The following is a 16,587-nucleotide window of genomic DNA, read 5'->3' on the forward strand; positions in this document are numbered from 1 at the left end:
AAAAAATGACACGTGGTGGGGGTATTATGGAGATATTTCATCAAAAGGTATATTTTTCAAAGATTTTAGTAGTTTGAAAAGCTATAATGTAAGCTTTAATAATTTAGGAGGCTACTAAAAGAAAGGGTTGTAGTTTAAAATTGTATTTTTTTTCTATAAAATTAATCCGGATCCAAATTCGTATTTTAGTGTGAAATAGAATGACGTGGGTCTTTTATTATTTTATTACGTGAAAATTACATATTTTTTTAATAATTTTAAAAAACAATTATTATTCATCGAAAAAAAAATTATTCGGGAGGAACACATCACCAAAAAAATCAAACGTCTGTAGCTGATTTCTGTCCTCATCTTAAATCTCTCTTATCCATTTCATAGATGACATACACCAAACAACCATCTTTTACATCTCGTAACGACCGTTGGAGTGGCCGGTGGTGCAGCATTATACGCGCGTCAAAGGAAAGGGCCGAGCGGTAGATATTGATATCATCGGGTATACGTGGCGCATTGCTCAGTTCAGACTCTCCACAGCCACACCTCCACTGATTTGTCCTTTGAGACTGGAATATGGCAGGGAAACTCATGAATGCAGTTCAGTACAGTGCCTACGGCGGAGGGCCAGATGGCTTACAGGTAATAATTCTCTTTCATTTTCCTTAGTTTTCTATTATATACTTTGTTTTTCACACTCTGCTTCCTGAAGTTCTTGAAACAGTTGTCTTTTTTTTTTTTCTTTTACAATTTGCTGGTGACTGATAAAGACGATGAAGTTTTGAATTAGATAGTTTCAGAATTGGGTTTGGGGTGAGGACCCAGTTGGTAAATTTATGCAACTCTTTCTTATCTTGGTTAGTTTTATTTGGTATGTCATGGTGGAATGACTTAGAATGGTCTGTATGGGAATTGGGTTTGATAGTGATTAAGTTAGGTTACAAATGGTCTCAAAAATGGTTGCATATCCTTTTGGATTTGTTACCCTTCTTATTTATATGAAGGGGTTGTTTTGTTAGAATGCTACTGGTTCTGTTGTTTTCCTAATTCTTGAGGATTTGACTGTCATTCCATTAGGCTTCCCTCCTTCCCACTCACAATACCTTGTTTAATTTGTGAACTTAATTCTAGAATTTGTTTAAATTTTCTGTTCTTTTGGCTACAGCTTCTAGGATATACAATTCTCTGTAAATATAGGCAGTGAGACAAACACTTCTAACGTCATGGGCACAAATATGTTGGAATTTGGGTGTGCGATAATTTTTTTTTTTTTTCTATTCTTTTTAACTTTTTCAAAATTACGGATACCGAGAAAAAAAAGTACAGACATTATGTTTGAAATGATGTTAGGGTGATAGTTGTTTTTGAAAAAAATAGAGAAGAAAAGAGAAGGGGGATGTTCCCAAACAGGCCTTAGTGTTGAGCTTTTGTACTTAGGAATAAGTTTAAATGTTTCTAGTGGAGTTAAGTGTTAAATTAGTCTTTTAAGTTATAGAATGATGGCAATCAGGCTGTAATTGAGTAGAGTATTGAATGTTTAAGCTATGTTAATTTAATTTTATTTCGAATATGAGCCGAGCTTGAGCTTATTACCGAACTAGATAATTTGTTCAAGCTTGACTCATTTATTTTTTGAACAAACTGGACCTTGTTCACGAAATGCTCAGTTAATTTATTCATTCCTTATATAAAGTAAATATAATGAATGTTTATTTTTTTTCATAAATTCATACTAATTATTGTTAAGATTATATCATTTGAGTTAATTAAACATATTAACTTGCATCTTAAATACTACAATATTGAGTTTATATGTATGTATATAAAGTCATTATGCGCGCGCACACATATATTTATACATACACACAAACACACATATTTATATCAATACTCACAATAACAATAATTCAAATTGTATCTAATTATGTTAGGAAGAGAATTCATTTTTACTTGAGATGTTCTAATTACGAAATTAAAATAACACTAAAATAATAAAAATAAAGTTATACGAGCTTGAACAAGTTGAGCCGAGTTTATACGAGTATGACTCATTTATAATCGACACTAATTTTGTATTCACGATCGGCTCATTTATTAAACAAACTGAATTCAAGTCGAGTTTATACAAACGGGTTGTCGAACAGACTTATTCATTTATAGCCCAAATGACAGCAAGTTGTCTTTTTTGTTTTGCTGCTTGCTTTACAAAGCAGTGATGCCACTGCTGGATAAGATTAAGATCCCATGGCTACCTCAACTGAATCTTTTGTGAATTCGATGCTTGTTTGCAGCATGTTGAAGTTCCAGTTCCCACTCCGAAAATAGATGAGGTTTTGTTGAAAGTAGAAGCTGTTAGTCTAAATCCATTTGATTGGAAAGTTCAGAAAGGCATGCTACGCCCACTTCTTCCTCGCAAGTTCCCTCACATACCTGGTAAATCAGTTTTGCCTTTGCTTCCAGCTACCCTTACCTCTGTTTTGATGGTGTTTGCTTTCTAATAATGAATCCTTACTGAGACAACCTTTTCCTTTGGGGATGCATTAATATTTAGACCTCTTTACATTTCAGAACCTTATATAATTTGGTTCTTAAAGTTGCTTTTCCATGCCAGTAAAACTTGTGAATGTGAAAACAAAAAGAAAAAAGATGTAAAAAGTCAGTACCAACAGATTTCGTTTAGTCATTTTATGGTTCTGCTAGAAAATCTTGAATAGCATTGTATTGTTCACTAAAGAAATTCATTGTTGGAACAGCTTCTGATTTGGCAGGCGAGGTTGTAGAGGTTGGACCAAAAGTAAAAAATTTCAAAGCTGGTGATAAAGTTGTAGCTATGGGTAATGTCATGGTAAGGTTTTGGTTATATTCTTTTTATTTGTTCTGCTGTTAGCTTAATTTGAAACTTTTAGCACTTCTAGCACTCTATTGAGGAAGAACAAGCTGAGACTAAAAACAAGACTCCAATGATGGGTGATTACTAACTTCGTAGTAAGAGAAATCTGGTGCCCATAGCCACTTACATTTCACTATTTTAGGCACCAACAAGACCAAGGAACTTACAGCCACACTGTTGATTGTGTTTTCTGCCAATCTAAAAGATGATATGATCAATTGGTCATTCCAGTTGGCTTGGCATTGGGCTATTGCATGTAAAGTGCAAAAGGAGAGCATTGTAGGATTCATTTGTCTTTTACCTTCATGAAATTTCAGAGAATAACTGAGTGATTCATGTTTTCACATTCTACAGGATCATTATTAGACACATACCTTGCAAAGGTGCAAAACACAAACATCAATTAGAGTTTGGTTATCTTGAAAAGAATCATTAAGGTGTCTTATGGGTACCAGAGAGTTTTGTCTGACTTTGGAAGATTAGTATTTATTGATTTATTCATGCAAGCAGAAATTTGAGCAATTTGGAACTTCTTTAATAGTCAAATATTATTTAATGAAAAGCTTTGCAGCATTGATAATAAGTTGCCTTTCGGTGTATGGAGGAGCATGATTTCCTCTTTCATTCCCATCTATGTTTGAGTTTCTAGCCCACATGGTAGTGTAGGCTTGAGGAGGTCATGCATGGTTGCATACTTGCACATAAATTGTTTAAACATTTTAATATTTTTGATGTAGGAGTAACTTAACACACTTTATTTTGAAGTTTCACAGTTTCATATGGTGTGACATTATGCACAGACTTAGCCATAAGCGTTTGCACATAAAAACATGCATTTATGTTCGTCGGAAAACCTATGATTTCCTTGTCTTGATCAATAATACTTCCTCAAAGGTTTATGCTCACTGATCACAAGCAACGTTATCAAACCCAGACTGTAATGACTGGTGGAACCGTGAAGCTGGTATCCCAGATTAGACTTTGCATCACTTGAACTGGCAAGCTTTAGGCGAGCTGGTGTAAACCAGGGTGAACTTTGTTTCAACAGACTAAGGCAGGGAACAAGTTATGCACTCATCATTGTTGAATTGTAGTTATATGTGTAAGTTCAATGATGATGCAAAAGAGAATAAAGCATAAAATTTGAAGATTATTTTTTGAATAAGATCAGCATGAGAATAAAAAGAATCATACAAAATATTTGAAGATTATTTTTAGAATAATATATTTTTTCTTTGTCTACAATAATTTTGCTTTGTCTCCAAGTTTAGGGATATTTTTGTATTCTTATTTTTTCTTTTTCTCCAGGTATTTTGCTTGGAGAGCATTGTAAACCTAGCCTATATAAATTAAAGGCATCTAGTATGGGTTACTTTTGAATTCAATTTTTGAGAATCAATAATATTTCAGTCTTCATAGTTTTTCTTTGTTTGCTTCTTTGGGGAGACTAGGGGCTTTCTCTTCCCTTAATTGTTATTTTATATCTTCCTCAAAATAATCTTAGTTCTGCCCAGCATCAAAAGATGAGATGAACTATCACACAATTTTTTCTTTTCAAAAAAAAAAAAATATATTTTATCATATCAGAGACTACATTTTTTTTTTAATGTAAACATTAATATTATGATGACCTTTTCCATATTTTAACACATCGGCCATATCTCATGATTCTCTGTTGTATACAGACCATGCTAATATTTTTATTCTAACTTTCTGATTTTTGGTATGACCCATAGCTGGCCTCTTCCAAGATTTACCTATTCTGGCACATGCTTTTTTTTTTTTTTTTAAATCTACTTCTGTAATTTGATGTCTGTTATGGTTCTTGAATGATATAAATGAATGATAGAATGGAGGTGGACTAGCCGAGTTTGCTGTGACCAAGGAAAGCTTGACAGTTGCTAGACCACCTAAAGTTTCAGCAGCCGAAGTTGTAGGCCTCTCCATTGCAGGTTTGACAGCTCACCAGGCTGTCACCCAAGTTGCTGGTATCAAGCTTGATGGTAGTGGCCAGAAGGCAAACATTCTTATAACTGCTGCTTCAGGTGGTGTGGGTCACTATGCAGTTCAACTGGCCAAGCTGGGAAATGCGCACGTGACAGCCACTTGTGGCGCCCGCAACATTCAACTTGTCAAGAGCTTAGGGGCTGATGAGGTTCTTGACTACAAGACCCCAGATGGAGCAGCTCTAAGGAGCCTGTCTGGTAAAAAATATGATGCTGTAATTCACTGTGCAACAGGCATTCCTTGGTCTACTTTTGAGCCCAATTTGAGCTCAAATGGGAAGGTAATTGATATTACTCCTGGTCCTAGTGCCTTTGTGACTTTTGCCCTGAAGAAACTTACCTTCTCTAAGAAGCAACTGCTGCCACTGTTCTTAATTCCCAAGGGTGAGAACCTCCATTGTCTTGTTAACTTGGTGAAGGAAGGGAAGCTAAAGACAGTGATTGACTCAAAATATCCCCTGGCCAAAGCCAGAGATGCTTGGGCTAAGAGTATCGATGGCCATGCAACTGGGAAGATCATTGTTGAACCTTAGGTAAAACAATATGCCTGGAATTGCTGAACTTGATGTCATTAGAGGAAAAGTGTGTTAACTGTTAAGGGCCTTGTATATAGAGACAGGTCTATGGCGGAAAACAAGGCATCTGGGGCTGTTTGCTTTGGCCTTGGCAAGTTGGTGCAAACTGATAGTACAAAATTACTAGTTCTGGTTTCATTTTCATGTTGCATCTATGGTCATGTTTTTCTTAATTGCAGATTCTCACACATCTTTATCTATGAGACTTTGTAACGACTCAGAAAAAAAAAAAAAAAAAAAAAAAAAAAAAAAAAAAAGAACGTTAGCCACATCTGCACTATTACCTTAAAAGGACTAGTCAATTTAAAATTTTCCTAGAATTCTTTATAAATCATAGTTTCACCTAATAACTAGGCAATGCGAGACTTAGCATTTATAATTATCTTTATAAATCATCCACTCTATATGAGTTACTCATCTTTTTTATATGGGACCAGGGTGTTGCAGACTTGGTCTCAAAAAAGTTTCGAAAACGTACAAAAAAATAAATAAATTGAGTAATCTGACTTAGATGAAGAAAAGCTACAATTGAAGTTTCAATGCTAGTATTTTTTAACACCTAATGTTTATCAACGTCAAATCTGGTTTAGATGGAGAAAAGCAAATGAAGTTACTTTAATAGTTGATACTAGACTGTTTGAACAAGGTTTTGTTGAGTATTATACTTTTTGGGTGTCAGAAATTTCTTACAGTTTGGAGATGTGTTATTTACAGACAAGAATAATTGGCCTTCCCTTTTTGTCTCTCCATTTTTTTTCGTTTTACATGTTCTGTTGAAATAAAGATTTTTTTAGTTTAACCTTTTTTTTTTTAACTTGGAGGGGTCGTGGAACCTCCGAGCCTCGGAGTGGCTCCACCCTTGGTTGGAATCATGTGATACATTGGGGGGTAGTCCTAGTCTCACTTGCATTAAAACTACACTCTTATTCCTACGTGTTGAAACTATTTTTCTCTCAGCCTGCTGAGCCTATAAATGAATAGTTCTGTAACTCTCATAATAAACCAATTTACTATAGTTCCTTAGTGTTTACTAAGAACTTAATATTCTTGAAGTATTCTCAAGAATAATAAAAAAAAAAAAAAAAGAGTATATTGAGAAGCAAGTTGATAGCCCACACTCTCAGTTATATTTAGTAATTGGTGCCAAGGAGTGGCTGAAATACCAAATACGCGTTTTCTGCTTTTACAGTTTATTTTAAAATAACATAATTCTTCACATGGATCTTGGTTTGAAAATTTTTATTTTTCAGTGTGCAGACATGTTTTTTGCAATTATATTCACAACACCAAGAGATGTGCAAATTCACTATTGAATTTGTAGGACCGCATATGGATTCCATAAATTCAATGGTAGATTTGCAAAACAGATATTAAAAAAAATGACATCAAAACACATATCATTTCTCTTTTTTTAATCTTCTCTTTGCCCTTATATTATTATTATCTATTTAATTGGCAGAACATAGACTAGCTAGAAACCATAAGATTAAGGTTGCATTGTAATCCTATTTAATAATTAATTAGGGACGTGTGGAATATTGTATCAATATATATATCGGAAAGCCCAAAGTGTGATAATAATATGATATGTAGATTATCAAAGATAGTATTAAATATTTTATAAAGAGAAAAAAGAAAATTATCTTGTCATTTTATTTTAGTTTGACCCCTCAAATATAAATTCTTAGCTCCCCACTTTAGATCTATCCAAGAAAATTATTTTTTGTGTTTTTAAAAGTGTTTTGTAACATTTTTATTAAAAACAAAACTTATAATTAAGATTTTATCAATTTTGGTTGCTTATATTTTTTTCTTTCTTTTACCACGTGCAAGGTGAGCTGGGTTACGGTGCATCTGGCATAGCGATTTCGTAGAAAAAAAAAAAAAAAAGTAAAATTTTAAATCGAATAGTATAAAATGAATCGTTTGGAATTTCAATTTGAAAATATAGAAAATTTGTGTTTACAAATTGCGATTTTTTTTTTCAACACATAATTTTAATGGCTAAATTGCGATTTTAAAGATCAAACTGCTATTTTACCAAACACTTAACTATGTTTTAAAAAATTATGTTTTCAAATCACATATTTTAAAATTATTATTTTTAAATCATACTTTTTGAAATCACAAACCTGAACAATCTTTTGGATTCGTTTAGGTTTGCAATTTCAAAAAACACGATTTGAAAAACTGATTTTTAAAAACTCAGTTAAGCGTTTTGGCAAAATCGCAGTTTGACATTTAAAATTGTAGATTAACTTTTTAAAATTATGCGTTTTCAAAAAGGTACCGCATTGCCTGAGATTTGAAAAATAGTTTTCTACATTTTCAAATCACAATTTTTTAAAATGGTAATTCTTAAATGATTTATTTTCTATAATTTAATTTAAAATTGTATTTTTTATCTACGAAATCGCAATTTCAAATGCACGTGTTATTGGCTAAATAATTTACGGCCGTAACAGCCATTAAATTATTAACCGCCGTAACAAGTAAGGAAACCCTAATTGGAAGCCCGCCGAACCGAAACAAACCCATCAGCATATCCCCCTATAAAACCCACTGGATTAATCGCAAAACGTCTCAGCCGTCAAAAGGTAAAGAAAGAAAGAAACGTCAAATGAGAAGCCACCCATTTGTGCTAAATTCTGGTAATTTGAATCTCTCTTTTTATGTTTGTTGGTTATGCACCAAATAGCCCCTTGCTTCTTCAAGTTTAGCGGCAAGGAAACTTCGAGAAATTGGTATCATTGAAGGGTGCTAAATTGAGACTTTGCCTCTAATAACCTTTGCACTCTGCCATGAACAAAATTTTTTTGTTTTGTGCATTTTATTGGGCAAACAATTTGTTTAGGAATTGATTTTCCTTTCTGGGTAATGCTCAGGAAGCTTGGGCTTGGTATTTGGTGCCTTAAGCTATCTATGTAATTTCTTTGTTGTTGGTTTCTGAGGATGAGCTGTTATGAAGCAAAGCAAAATGATGAGGCGTTTATATCTGAATCTGATGTAGAACCCCATACCATTTTGGTCTTCAAAGTTCTCTGATTGCTTTGCTGACCCAGCTCAGAAAAAAATAAAATTTTAATTTTTTTTTTTTAATGAATAATTTCTGTTCTTGACTCAAAGCTGAATAACAATCGTCTGCGCTTGCTGTATATATATGCCAAAGCTTAAAATCTTGAACCTAAAGAAAGACAACTTAACAAAATCATTAATTTATAGTCTAATAAGGGAACAAATGGGGGGTTAGTTGCTCAAAATAGTACTTGAGAAAATTATGATTGGCCCAAAAGTTATTTGAAATTTTTGGTTGGAAATGGAGTGGAAATCTTGTCTGTGATGAGATCCTTTCTTCATTTGGGGTTCTTCTTACAATCTTCCAATGGATCACTTATAGTTTCTGTTAACAAGTCTTGCTAATATGTAAATACATCTTATTCCTTCTAACCAATTTCTCAAATCAGTCTGAAGTCCTTTCTCTCTCGCTTTGAGAAGTCCAAATTGCTGCCATTGTAGGACATGCTAATAAAGATGAGGGATTTGGATTGTGGGTTCAGAAAGCAAGAAACTTTTATTTAGGGTGATTTAGAGGCCATCACAATCTTGACAATTAATCATGCTTTTATATCTTTCATGGCAATTTGAGTGATATTCTTGAACATTGTTCATGCCAAGGTTAGGAATTGGCAACATTTGATTTATAGTCAAATTGTACTATGGCAATCTTATTTTGATGTCTTTCCTAACTCCCTCAATCTCGAATGAATATTGGGAGCATGCACAACTGTGTATGTTTATCTTCACAACTGGGTATCCTCACCCTTTAATCTTCACTTGGCAATGAATGAAAACTAAAGCTTTTGATGGGAAATTTAAGTGAGTATTGGCACCAATATTCATAGTCTGTTATGTACTTATGTTTCAGACTGTACGAGCATGGTGCAACAAAAAAAATTCTTCTTTGTTTGTTCATTGTTGCTTCCCATGTCTTTGACAAATGACTGGTGGAGTGAAACAGGGGAGAGGACATGTTGGCTTTGTGATTCAGTAGCTATTTTCTATTGTACAACAAACACTAGATGATATATGTTTAGAAGATAGAATCTGTTCAAAATCAACTGTATTCTGTTTGTGATTATGGAGGTTCACTAGGCCTTGTATAGGATTCTGTAATTCGGTCGATCCCAGTAAACCTCTGATTTCAAACATGAATAGACTATGGACTCAGGTTTGGATTATGCATAGTAGCCTGCCAAGCTCATAGAAATTCAATAAGTACGGGACAGTAATAGACTGGTGGATTGATCTGAACCAGTATTTTAGTTTGGCTGTGTCTTTCAATGCAGACCGACTCACCATTTTGCCTCTATGAAGAAAAACTGGTTCAGGATCTTCTTTTAATTTTTTAAACATTTGGGATTCTCAATTTGTTAAATCATAGCCATGCATTACATCTAAAGGTTCACAATTTGTTAACTGTCCACAATAAGTGAAAATGTGAACTTTTAATTTCACTCCTAAGATTTATCATAGGAAAAGTAGTGAAAGTGTGGAATAGAAAAGGGGTGAGCTAAGAATTACATAGATATCGATTAATGGACAAACCCATAGTAAATCAAATTTTATGGCCCGTCCTCCGCTCACACACCCCACCATTGCCACCATCGGCCCCTTCTCCATCTTCCATACCCTCCCATCGCATGTGAATCCCATGCACTGATCGACTCCATGCGCTACCAACCTGGTTGATAGACTTTTGGATTTCATGTACAGTACTTCTCACCTTCAACTTCTTTACCTCTTCATAGCAGTTGTCCCCATTTTTGTCTATGGAGTTGCAAGATTTAATGTCCCCTGTGCAACAACTCTGCTGGGTACGTCAGAATGGAGGTCGATCTTCTTTAACACCTCCAGTCCAGTCAATCTCTATAGCAATCTTATGAAATTAGTCGATCTGGCACCCCTTTTTTTAGCTCACCCCTTTCCTATTCCATGCCTCTTGGCAGTTGTTATGCTACTAGTACTGTTTACTTGTGATTCCTTTCATAATAACGAGGCTTGAAAAGTATACTACACCTCTTTCCTATAGTTGTGCAATAATTTTCATTGCATAATAGGAATCAAAAGAAACCAGTAGCTCAGAAAAAAGGCAAAAGCAATCGGTGCCAAACTCCTTTTTGTCTGCCATTACAAGGAAGTTGAACACTAGAGTTTAAAAAGTAGTTTAAAACTTTCTAAATAAACATAAATTACAAATAATTGAAACTTTCACTTTGAAATTTTGACGAAAAACTATAAGGGTGTTACAACAACACTAATAATGATACAACCAGCTTCTTCTTCTTCTTCCTTTTTTTTTTTTTTTGTAATATATATTTATGATTATTATTACAGGAAGTTTTTAAGTTTTTTAAACTTCAAAGATCTGCTAAAATGACATATGACTTAAGGCTCATTTTTAAGTTTTTTTTTTAATACATATTTATGATTATTACGGGTGTCTATTTGATAGCACTAGGAAGAATCGGGTAGCACTATAGGCTTACAGGAGGAAAAATGTAGAGAGATGGAGACTGAGCTTGAAGGTCTCTTCAAGCAAAAGATTGAAGCTCAGGTTGCGTTCCTGGCAATAAGAAGGACGATGCAGAACATGAAGGTTGTTGCGGGTGATCAATTGACGCTGTTAGAAGAGCGAAGTGCTCTGGTTCTGAACAAACTTGGAGAAGTAGAAAGCAATGCAACAATGCTTAAAAAAGCAGAGGAAGAAGAAAAGTATTGTGGAGATATGATGCGGTGAATTATGGTGCGGTGAATTTGTTACGGGAATACGTAACAGATCTCGTAACTCGCATTGTAACAGGAAAAGAAGTCGGATTTAAATTCTTCTTCTTACTAATTTTGATAGATTATTAGGTTCCGAGAGAATTTAGATCAAAAACCTAAACTTTTTAGAATACGAAGGAAGCTAAACCTTTTCAAACAGGTTTTGATTTATTTTCTTTTTTGATGCATTTTATTCAACAAGGTGAGTGGGAGTCCTGACCCCTGAGCCTGCAACAAGGACGTGGCCACTGGCTAATAATAATGGAGACCCCACCTTGCTGGTTTCAAGCTTCGGCATAATGGTTATCAAGACAACACTAAATCCAAATCCAAAATTATCCGTAAGAAATAAATAAATAAATCTAATCCAAAAGAAAGAAAGAAATAAGAAAAAATGGACTACCGGCGGCTGGAAATTCAAAAGGTGGTGGGTTTATGGAGGGGGTTGGACTTGGGGGAAGTGGGTCAAAGAATTTTGGAATGACATGGATTTAATAGGTGGGACTGTGATTTGGCGGGACCCGGTTGGTGAACAAACAGATATTTTTTTTTTAGAACAGTGAACAAACAGATAAGAAAGTAACTGAAGCACAAAAATGGCCATCCACGTGGCCACAACAGCCTATACGTGTCAGCCACCTCCACTATCACCGATGGATTCGGTTTTCATGCAGTAATTTTAAAACTATCGCATGGGTGCTATACCGGTTTTCACAAAATGATACTATCTTTCACTTAAAACATTTGTCAAACTTTTAATAAATTTAAAAATTATAAAATAATAATAATTAAAAAAAAATATTAAAAAATAAAATAAAATAAAAGGTGGCCGGCCACCCCCAAAAGGCCAAAAAACAAAAAAAAAAAAAAAAAAAAAAAAAGAAAAAAGTTTGGGGTTTGGGGGGTGGCCCAAGCCTTGGGGGTGGTCGAAGCCACCCCCAGATCGGCCATATTGGGTAGTCAAAACCACCCCCAAAAGGCCAAAAAAAAAGGGGGGTTTGGGTTTTGGGGGGTGGTCCGCAGCCGATCTGGGGGTGGATGAGCCACCCCAAAGGCCTTTGGGGGTGATCCAGCCACCCCCCAAAACCCAAACCTTTTTTTTTTGTTTTTGATTTTCAGGCCTTTTGGGGGTGGTTTCGACCACCCCATACGGCCGATCTGAGGGTGGCCGAGCCACCCCCCAAACCCCAAACTTCTTTTTTGTTTTGTTTTTTGGCCTTTTGGGGGTGGCCAGCCACCCATTTTTTTTGTTTTAATATTTTTTGGTTTTTAATTATTATTATTTTTATAATTTTTAAATTTATTAAAAGTTTGGCAAATTTTTTTAAGTGGAAAACAGTACCGTTTTCCACTACAGCACCCATGCGGTAGTTTTAAACTATCGCATGGAAGCCGGATCCATCACCAATATCTTAGAACATTCTCAACAGCTTTTAACCATTTTTTTATATGTAATAAATAAAATCACTTTTTTTTTCCTAAAAAATAAAACATTCCACAACAACTTTCCTTCATTTTTTTTTCTATATTATTAAAATATTGTTTTCTTTTTTACTTTTACTTTTGAGAAATGCTAGAGGTACTTACAAATTCTTACAAATAGAATTTTACAAACTGACATGGCATCTATCTGGCATTTTATTAATTAAAAAACTCATTTATTAAAACTCAAAAGGGATCCGGCTGATTGATTTTTTTTTTTTAAAAAAAGGGGGATCCGCCTGGGACTGAGGCAACCAACACAAACATAGGCCCCAATCGAATCTATGTGCATCCTTTTCATCCAGGACCCGACCCCCACCATCGGCGAGCTCCGACAGAGACGGCGCAGAGATCTGGAAACCCACGTCGGCGAGACGATGACAGAGACGGGGGAAGAGGATTTGGAGGCTCGGTGGGAAGCAGGAGGAGGCACAGTGCGGCTGAGGAAGAGATTCAGACCTCGACCCACCAAACCCACACCAGCGTGGGTGGTTTCCGGCCGTATCTTCTAGTTCATACATCGTTGTCGGTGAATCACGATATTCAAGTTCGCATGCAGCGACGTCGTCGGAAACCGTCGAGATCTGGGTCAGGAAACTTTCGTCGCCAACCTTCAGGATTGCTGGGGACCTAGACCCTGACAGTTTCCTGACCAAGACGTCGATGGTGGTCGGGGTCTAGTCGGGATTGTTGGGACATCGCCGGTTTTTTAATTTGATAAGTTTTTTTAATTTGATCAAAAACCAATCTTACGTGGAATCTATGTGTCTAAATTTTTTAAATGATAAAATGTCACATAGGCTCCATATCAGTTTGTAAGCTTCCCTTAGTAAAGCTTTGTAAGTACCCTTAGCATTTATCGTTATTTTTATTAAAAGTAGGAAAGAGAAGATAAAGTAGGAGATAGTTAATATATTTTGTGAATAAATAAATGAATTGGAATGCTACAGTGTTTCCAGATGCATTGGGAAGCACTGTAGCATTCCTAGGGAACAGAAAAATATAGGGAAGCTGTTGTGAGTGACTTTTTATGACTTTCTTGAAATTTTTTCTAAAATTTAAAAAATAAAATCCCTATGGAGAAGCTGCAGTTAATGCTCTTATAGGATTCCTAAAAGCCTTCCTGTGACAAACAGGGGACAGTTTCCATATATTCTACATGTATTAATGGTTACACTAGGAATATGTTGCGCTTTCTTTGTGATAAATGCAACATTCCTCAGAATCATACGTGTTGGGGTAGCTCCTTTGCATCTAATCATTGCACACTTAAAAGGGAGATCCTTCGATTGCTTAGCTTCTAAGCTAAATTCTATTTTAAGAAAAATTCACAAATTTTCCCTTTCCCCTTTCTTTTTCTTTTTTCTTTTTTAATAAAAAAATAATAATTTTTTTTTTTTGTAAGTTTTTAATTCTTAATTTTAATATACTTGTTTATTTTTTATTTTTGGTTAAGAGTGGCACGTCTTGTTAGGTATTCGGCCAATCTCATATGCTACAGTACGGTCCACAGAGCAAATCCACAGCCAACGATCTCTAAGATCCACATCTTAACATACCACGATTTAAATGGCATGTGATATATTACGATTTGTGGGGTTGAGAGAAAGACTCAACCAAATCATCAACCACTTGATATCATGGGAAAGAGAAAGATACACAAAAACCATCCCTATAAAAGGGAAAACAGGTCTAGGTAAAGGAGATTCGAAAAAACTTTAAACTCATACACTCTAAAATACTTATGATTGCAAAATTTTCTTTTTAATGAAAAATATAACTTAAGCATCGAAGTTATCTCGGCCGGATGATCCCCGACATGCTCTAATTCTGGGCTTTTGTAGGTAAATCTTGATCCAATCCTTGAAGTGCTACCAAAGACGGAAAATTGCATCAACAATTTGGTGCCGTCTATGGGATCGACTACAAAGTTCCATATATAAATCCATCATGGTGAGCACGAGATCAAGAAGTACCCGTCTAGAAATGCCACTGGTAGCGCCCTGATAAGTCTTGAATTATTCGATTCAAGACCCCTTAAATTGCATTTGTTAGACCAAGTTCGTATTGTATATATAACGTTTTGTTGTAGTTTTGTTTTATGTCTTATTTTCAGGTCTTAGTTGAAATCTAATTCAAAACACTTGAATTAGACATGAAAATACATCAAGAGTACTTTAGTCATTTCCAGAGTTCGGGATTGTTCCTGCAAGTTGAAGAATTGGCTAAGACAGTTCGATCAATCGACATAATATTGGATCGATCGAAAGTTAGATCGATCGAAATAAAAGTCGATCGATCGAATTCTCCGTCTTTCAAAAAATCAGATATTTCCAGATCTTTGCATTCTTTATGCAATTCAAATCATAAGTTGGATTTTGTGGACAGAAATGGACGCCGACCAGCTCTGTTTGTGCGGCTAGAATTAACTCTTGATGGTCTTTTGTAAATCCAATTCTCTATATATATGAGATTAGGGATTTAGGTTTAAACATGCATCTTTTGGGGTTTGTTCGGATTTTCTCATGTGTATCACTTTAATTTCTCATGTTTTAGTTTACTTTGATGCACGTTTTCTGGGCTTAATTCCAGAGAGCAATTTCTTCTTCTTTTTCCTCTTTGTTCTTCATGTTCTAGCTTAGGTTTTTCTCCCTTTTTGTAATCCGAATTTCATAGTTTTAATATAGTTGTTTTTGATTCATTTCTTTCTTGTTTCTTTACTGCTTTCCTTTAAATTCATGCTTAGATTAGATTCAATTCATGTCTAGCTAAATTAGTTCTTAGGGTTTGATCAAAATCCAATCCAAAAACCTATGTAGTGTTCTTGAGGTTCTTAGGATTTTCTTTAGATGTTTGATGATTGTTAAGGGCTAGAGGATATCAAAACCCATGCTAAAAGGTTTTGGTATCAAGATTCCAATCTATTTATTCATGAAAAAGAGTTAAACTTGTCTATGAGTTTTCTTAGATTTCTTGAGTAAAACCAACATTCTTAGAAATAAGAATGATGTCTTTTGCAATGATTCTATATGACTTGATGTATGACTACCTATTAGAGTCACTTTATAGGGTATGCTAGGGAACACCGATTATTTCATATCTTTGGTAGTATAGAATGACTTTCCATTGTAGTTTAATTTTTACATGGAATAGATTGGTGTGAAACTAGATAACTTATCATTGTGGCCTAGTTAGGGTTTTCGTATATCTTGTATGCTTATTGGGATGTGTTTTAGAGTAGTAAGCTAGGGAGCATTAGTCACTCCACACCTTTGGTAGAGTAAATGTTTCAATTATAGTTTAATCTTTACGTGGAGTAGATTAATGTAGAACTAGGTGCTTTATAACTACGTCTTAACGAAAGTATTTTTGCGTCGAGGTCGTCGTAATGGTTGACGCCCATTACGCGCTCATATCAAGCATGTTAGGAAGATCCATATAGACTTTAAGCATTTCATTGGTTGAGGATTGGATAAGATCAACACCCTAAGTTTTCTCTTAGTTTGTTTTCAATTTCCGCTTTCCTTTGCCTTACTTGTTGTAGCTTCAATTCTACAACTCTTGCTTTTATTTTTATCTTTAAGTTAAGTTAAATACGCTCTTTAAATATCCTATTACGCAAAACAACTAATAATCTCTGTGGTTCGATCACCCTTACTATAGTACAATCGATACGTACTATTGCGAATGGTAAACTTATAAATTTAAAATCCACGTAGCCACTTGGCGCGCTACCACGCCCCCACCTCAACCTGCAAATCTTCAAAGAGGAAGAAACGCAAGAGCAACTTCCACAAATCCTCATGGACGAATAGCT

The 16,587-nt window shown here is 34.9% G+C and overlaps 1 protein-coding gene and 1 non-coding gene across 2 annotated transcripts; both read left to right on the forward strand.

Annotated features, from left to right (window-relative positions):
• The first annotated feature begins 377 nt into the window (after positions 1–377).
• On the forward strand, positions 378–5,609 carry LOC133880560 (chloroplast envelope quinone oxidoreductase homolog). The gene is made up of 4 exons (XM_062319514.1): positions 378–636; positions 2,286–2,427; positions 2,748–2,839; positions 4,734–5,609. The coding sequence occupies exons 1-4, from the start codon at positions 571–573 to the stop codon at positions 5,421–5,423; spliced, it is 990 nt and encodes a 329-aa protein (XP_062175498.1). The 5' UTR covers positions 378–570; the 3' UTR covers positions 5,424–5,609.
• Positions 5,610–8,436: 2,827 nt separating this feature from the next.
• On the forward strand, positions 8,437–8,515 carry LOC133880785 (small nucleolar RNA R160). The gene has a single exon (XR_009902404.1). It is a non-coding gene; the product is annotated as a small nucleolar RNA R160 (small nucleolar RNA).
• The last annotated feature ends 8,072 nt before the right edge of the window (positions 8,516–16,587 follow it).

The sequence above is a fragment of the Alnus glutinosa genome, chromosome 10, assembly GCF_958979055.1.
Source record: "Alnus glutinosa chromosome 10, dhAlnGlut1.1, whole genome shotgun sequence".
Taxonomy (NCBI): Eukaryota; Viridiplantae; Streptophyta; class Magnoliopsida; order Fagales; family Betulaceae; genus Alnus; species Alnus glutinosa.

What these genes read in the sequence shown, in the direction of transcription:
- LOC133880560 (XM_062319514.1), top strand. Translation starts at nt 571, where the DNA reads ATGGCAGGGAAACTCATGAATGCAGTTCAGTACAGTGCCTACGGCGGA. An exon ending in CAAGTTCCCTCACATACCTG is followed by an intron (nt 2,428 to 2,747) that starts GTAAATCAGTTT and finishes TTGTTGGAACAG; the next exon opens with CTTCTGATTTGGCAGGCGAG. An exon ending in TAGCTATGGGTAATGTCATG is followed by an intron (nt 2,840 to 4,733) that starts GTAAGGTTTTGG and finishes AATGAATGATAG; the next exon opens with AATGGAGGTGGACTAGCCGA.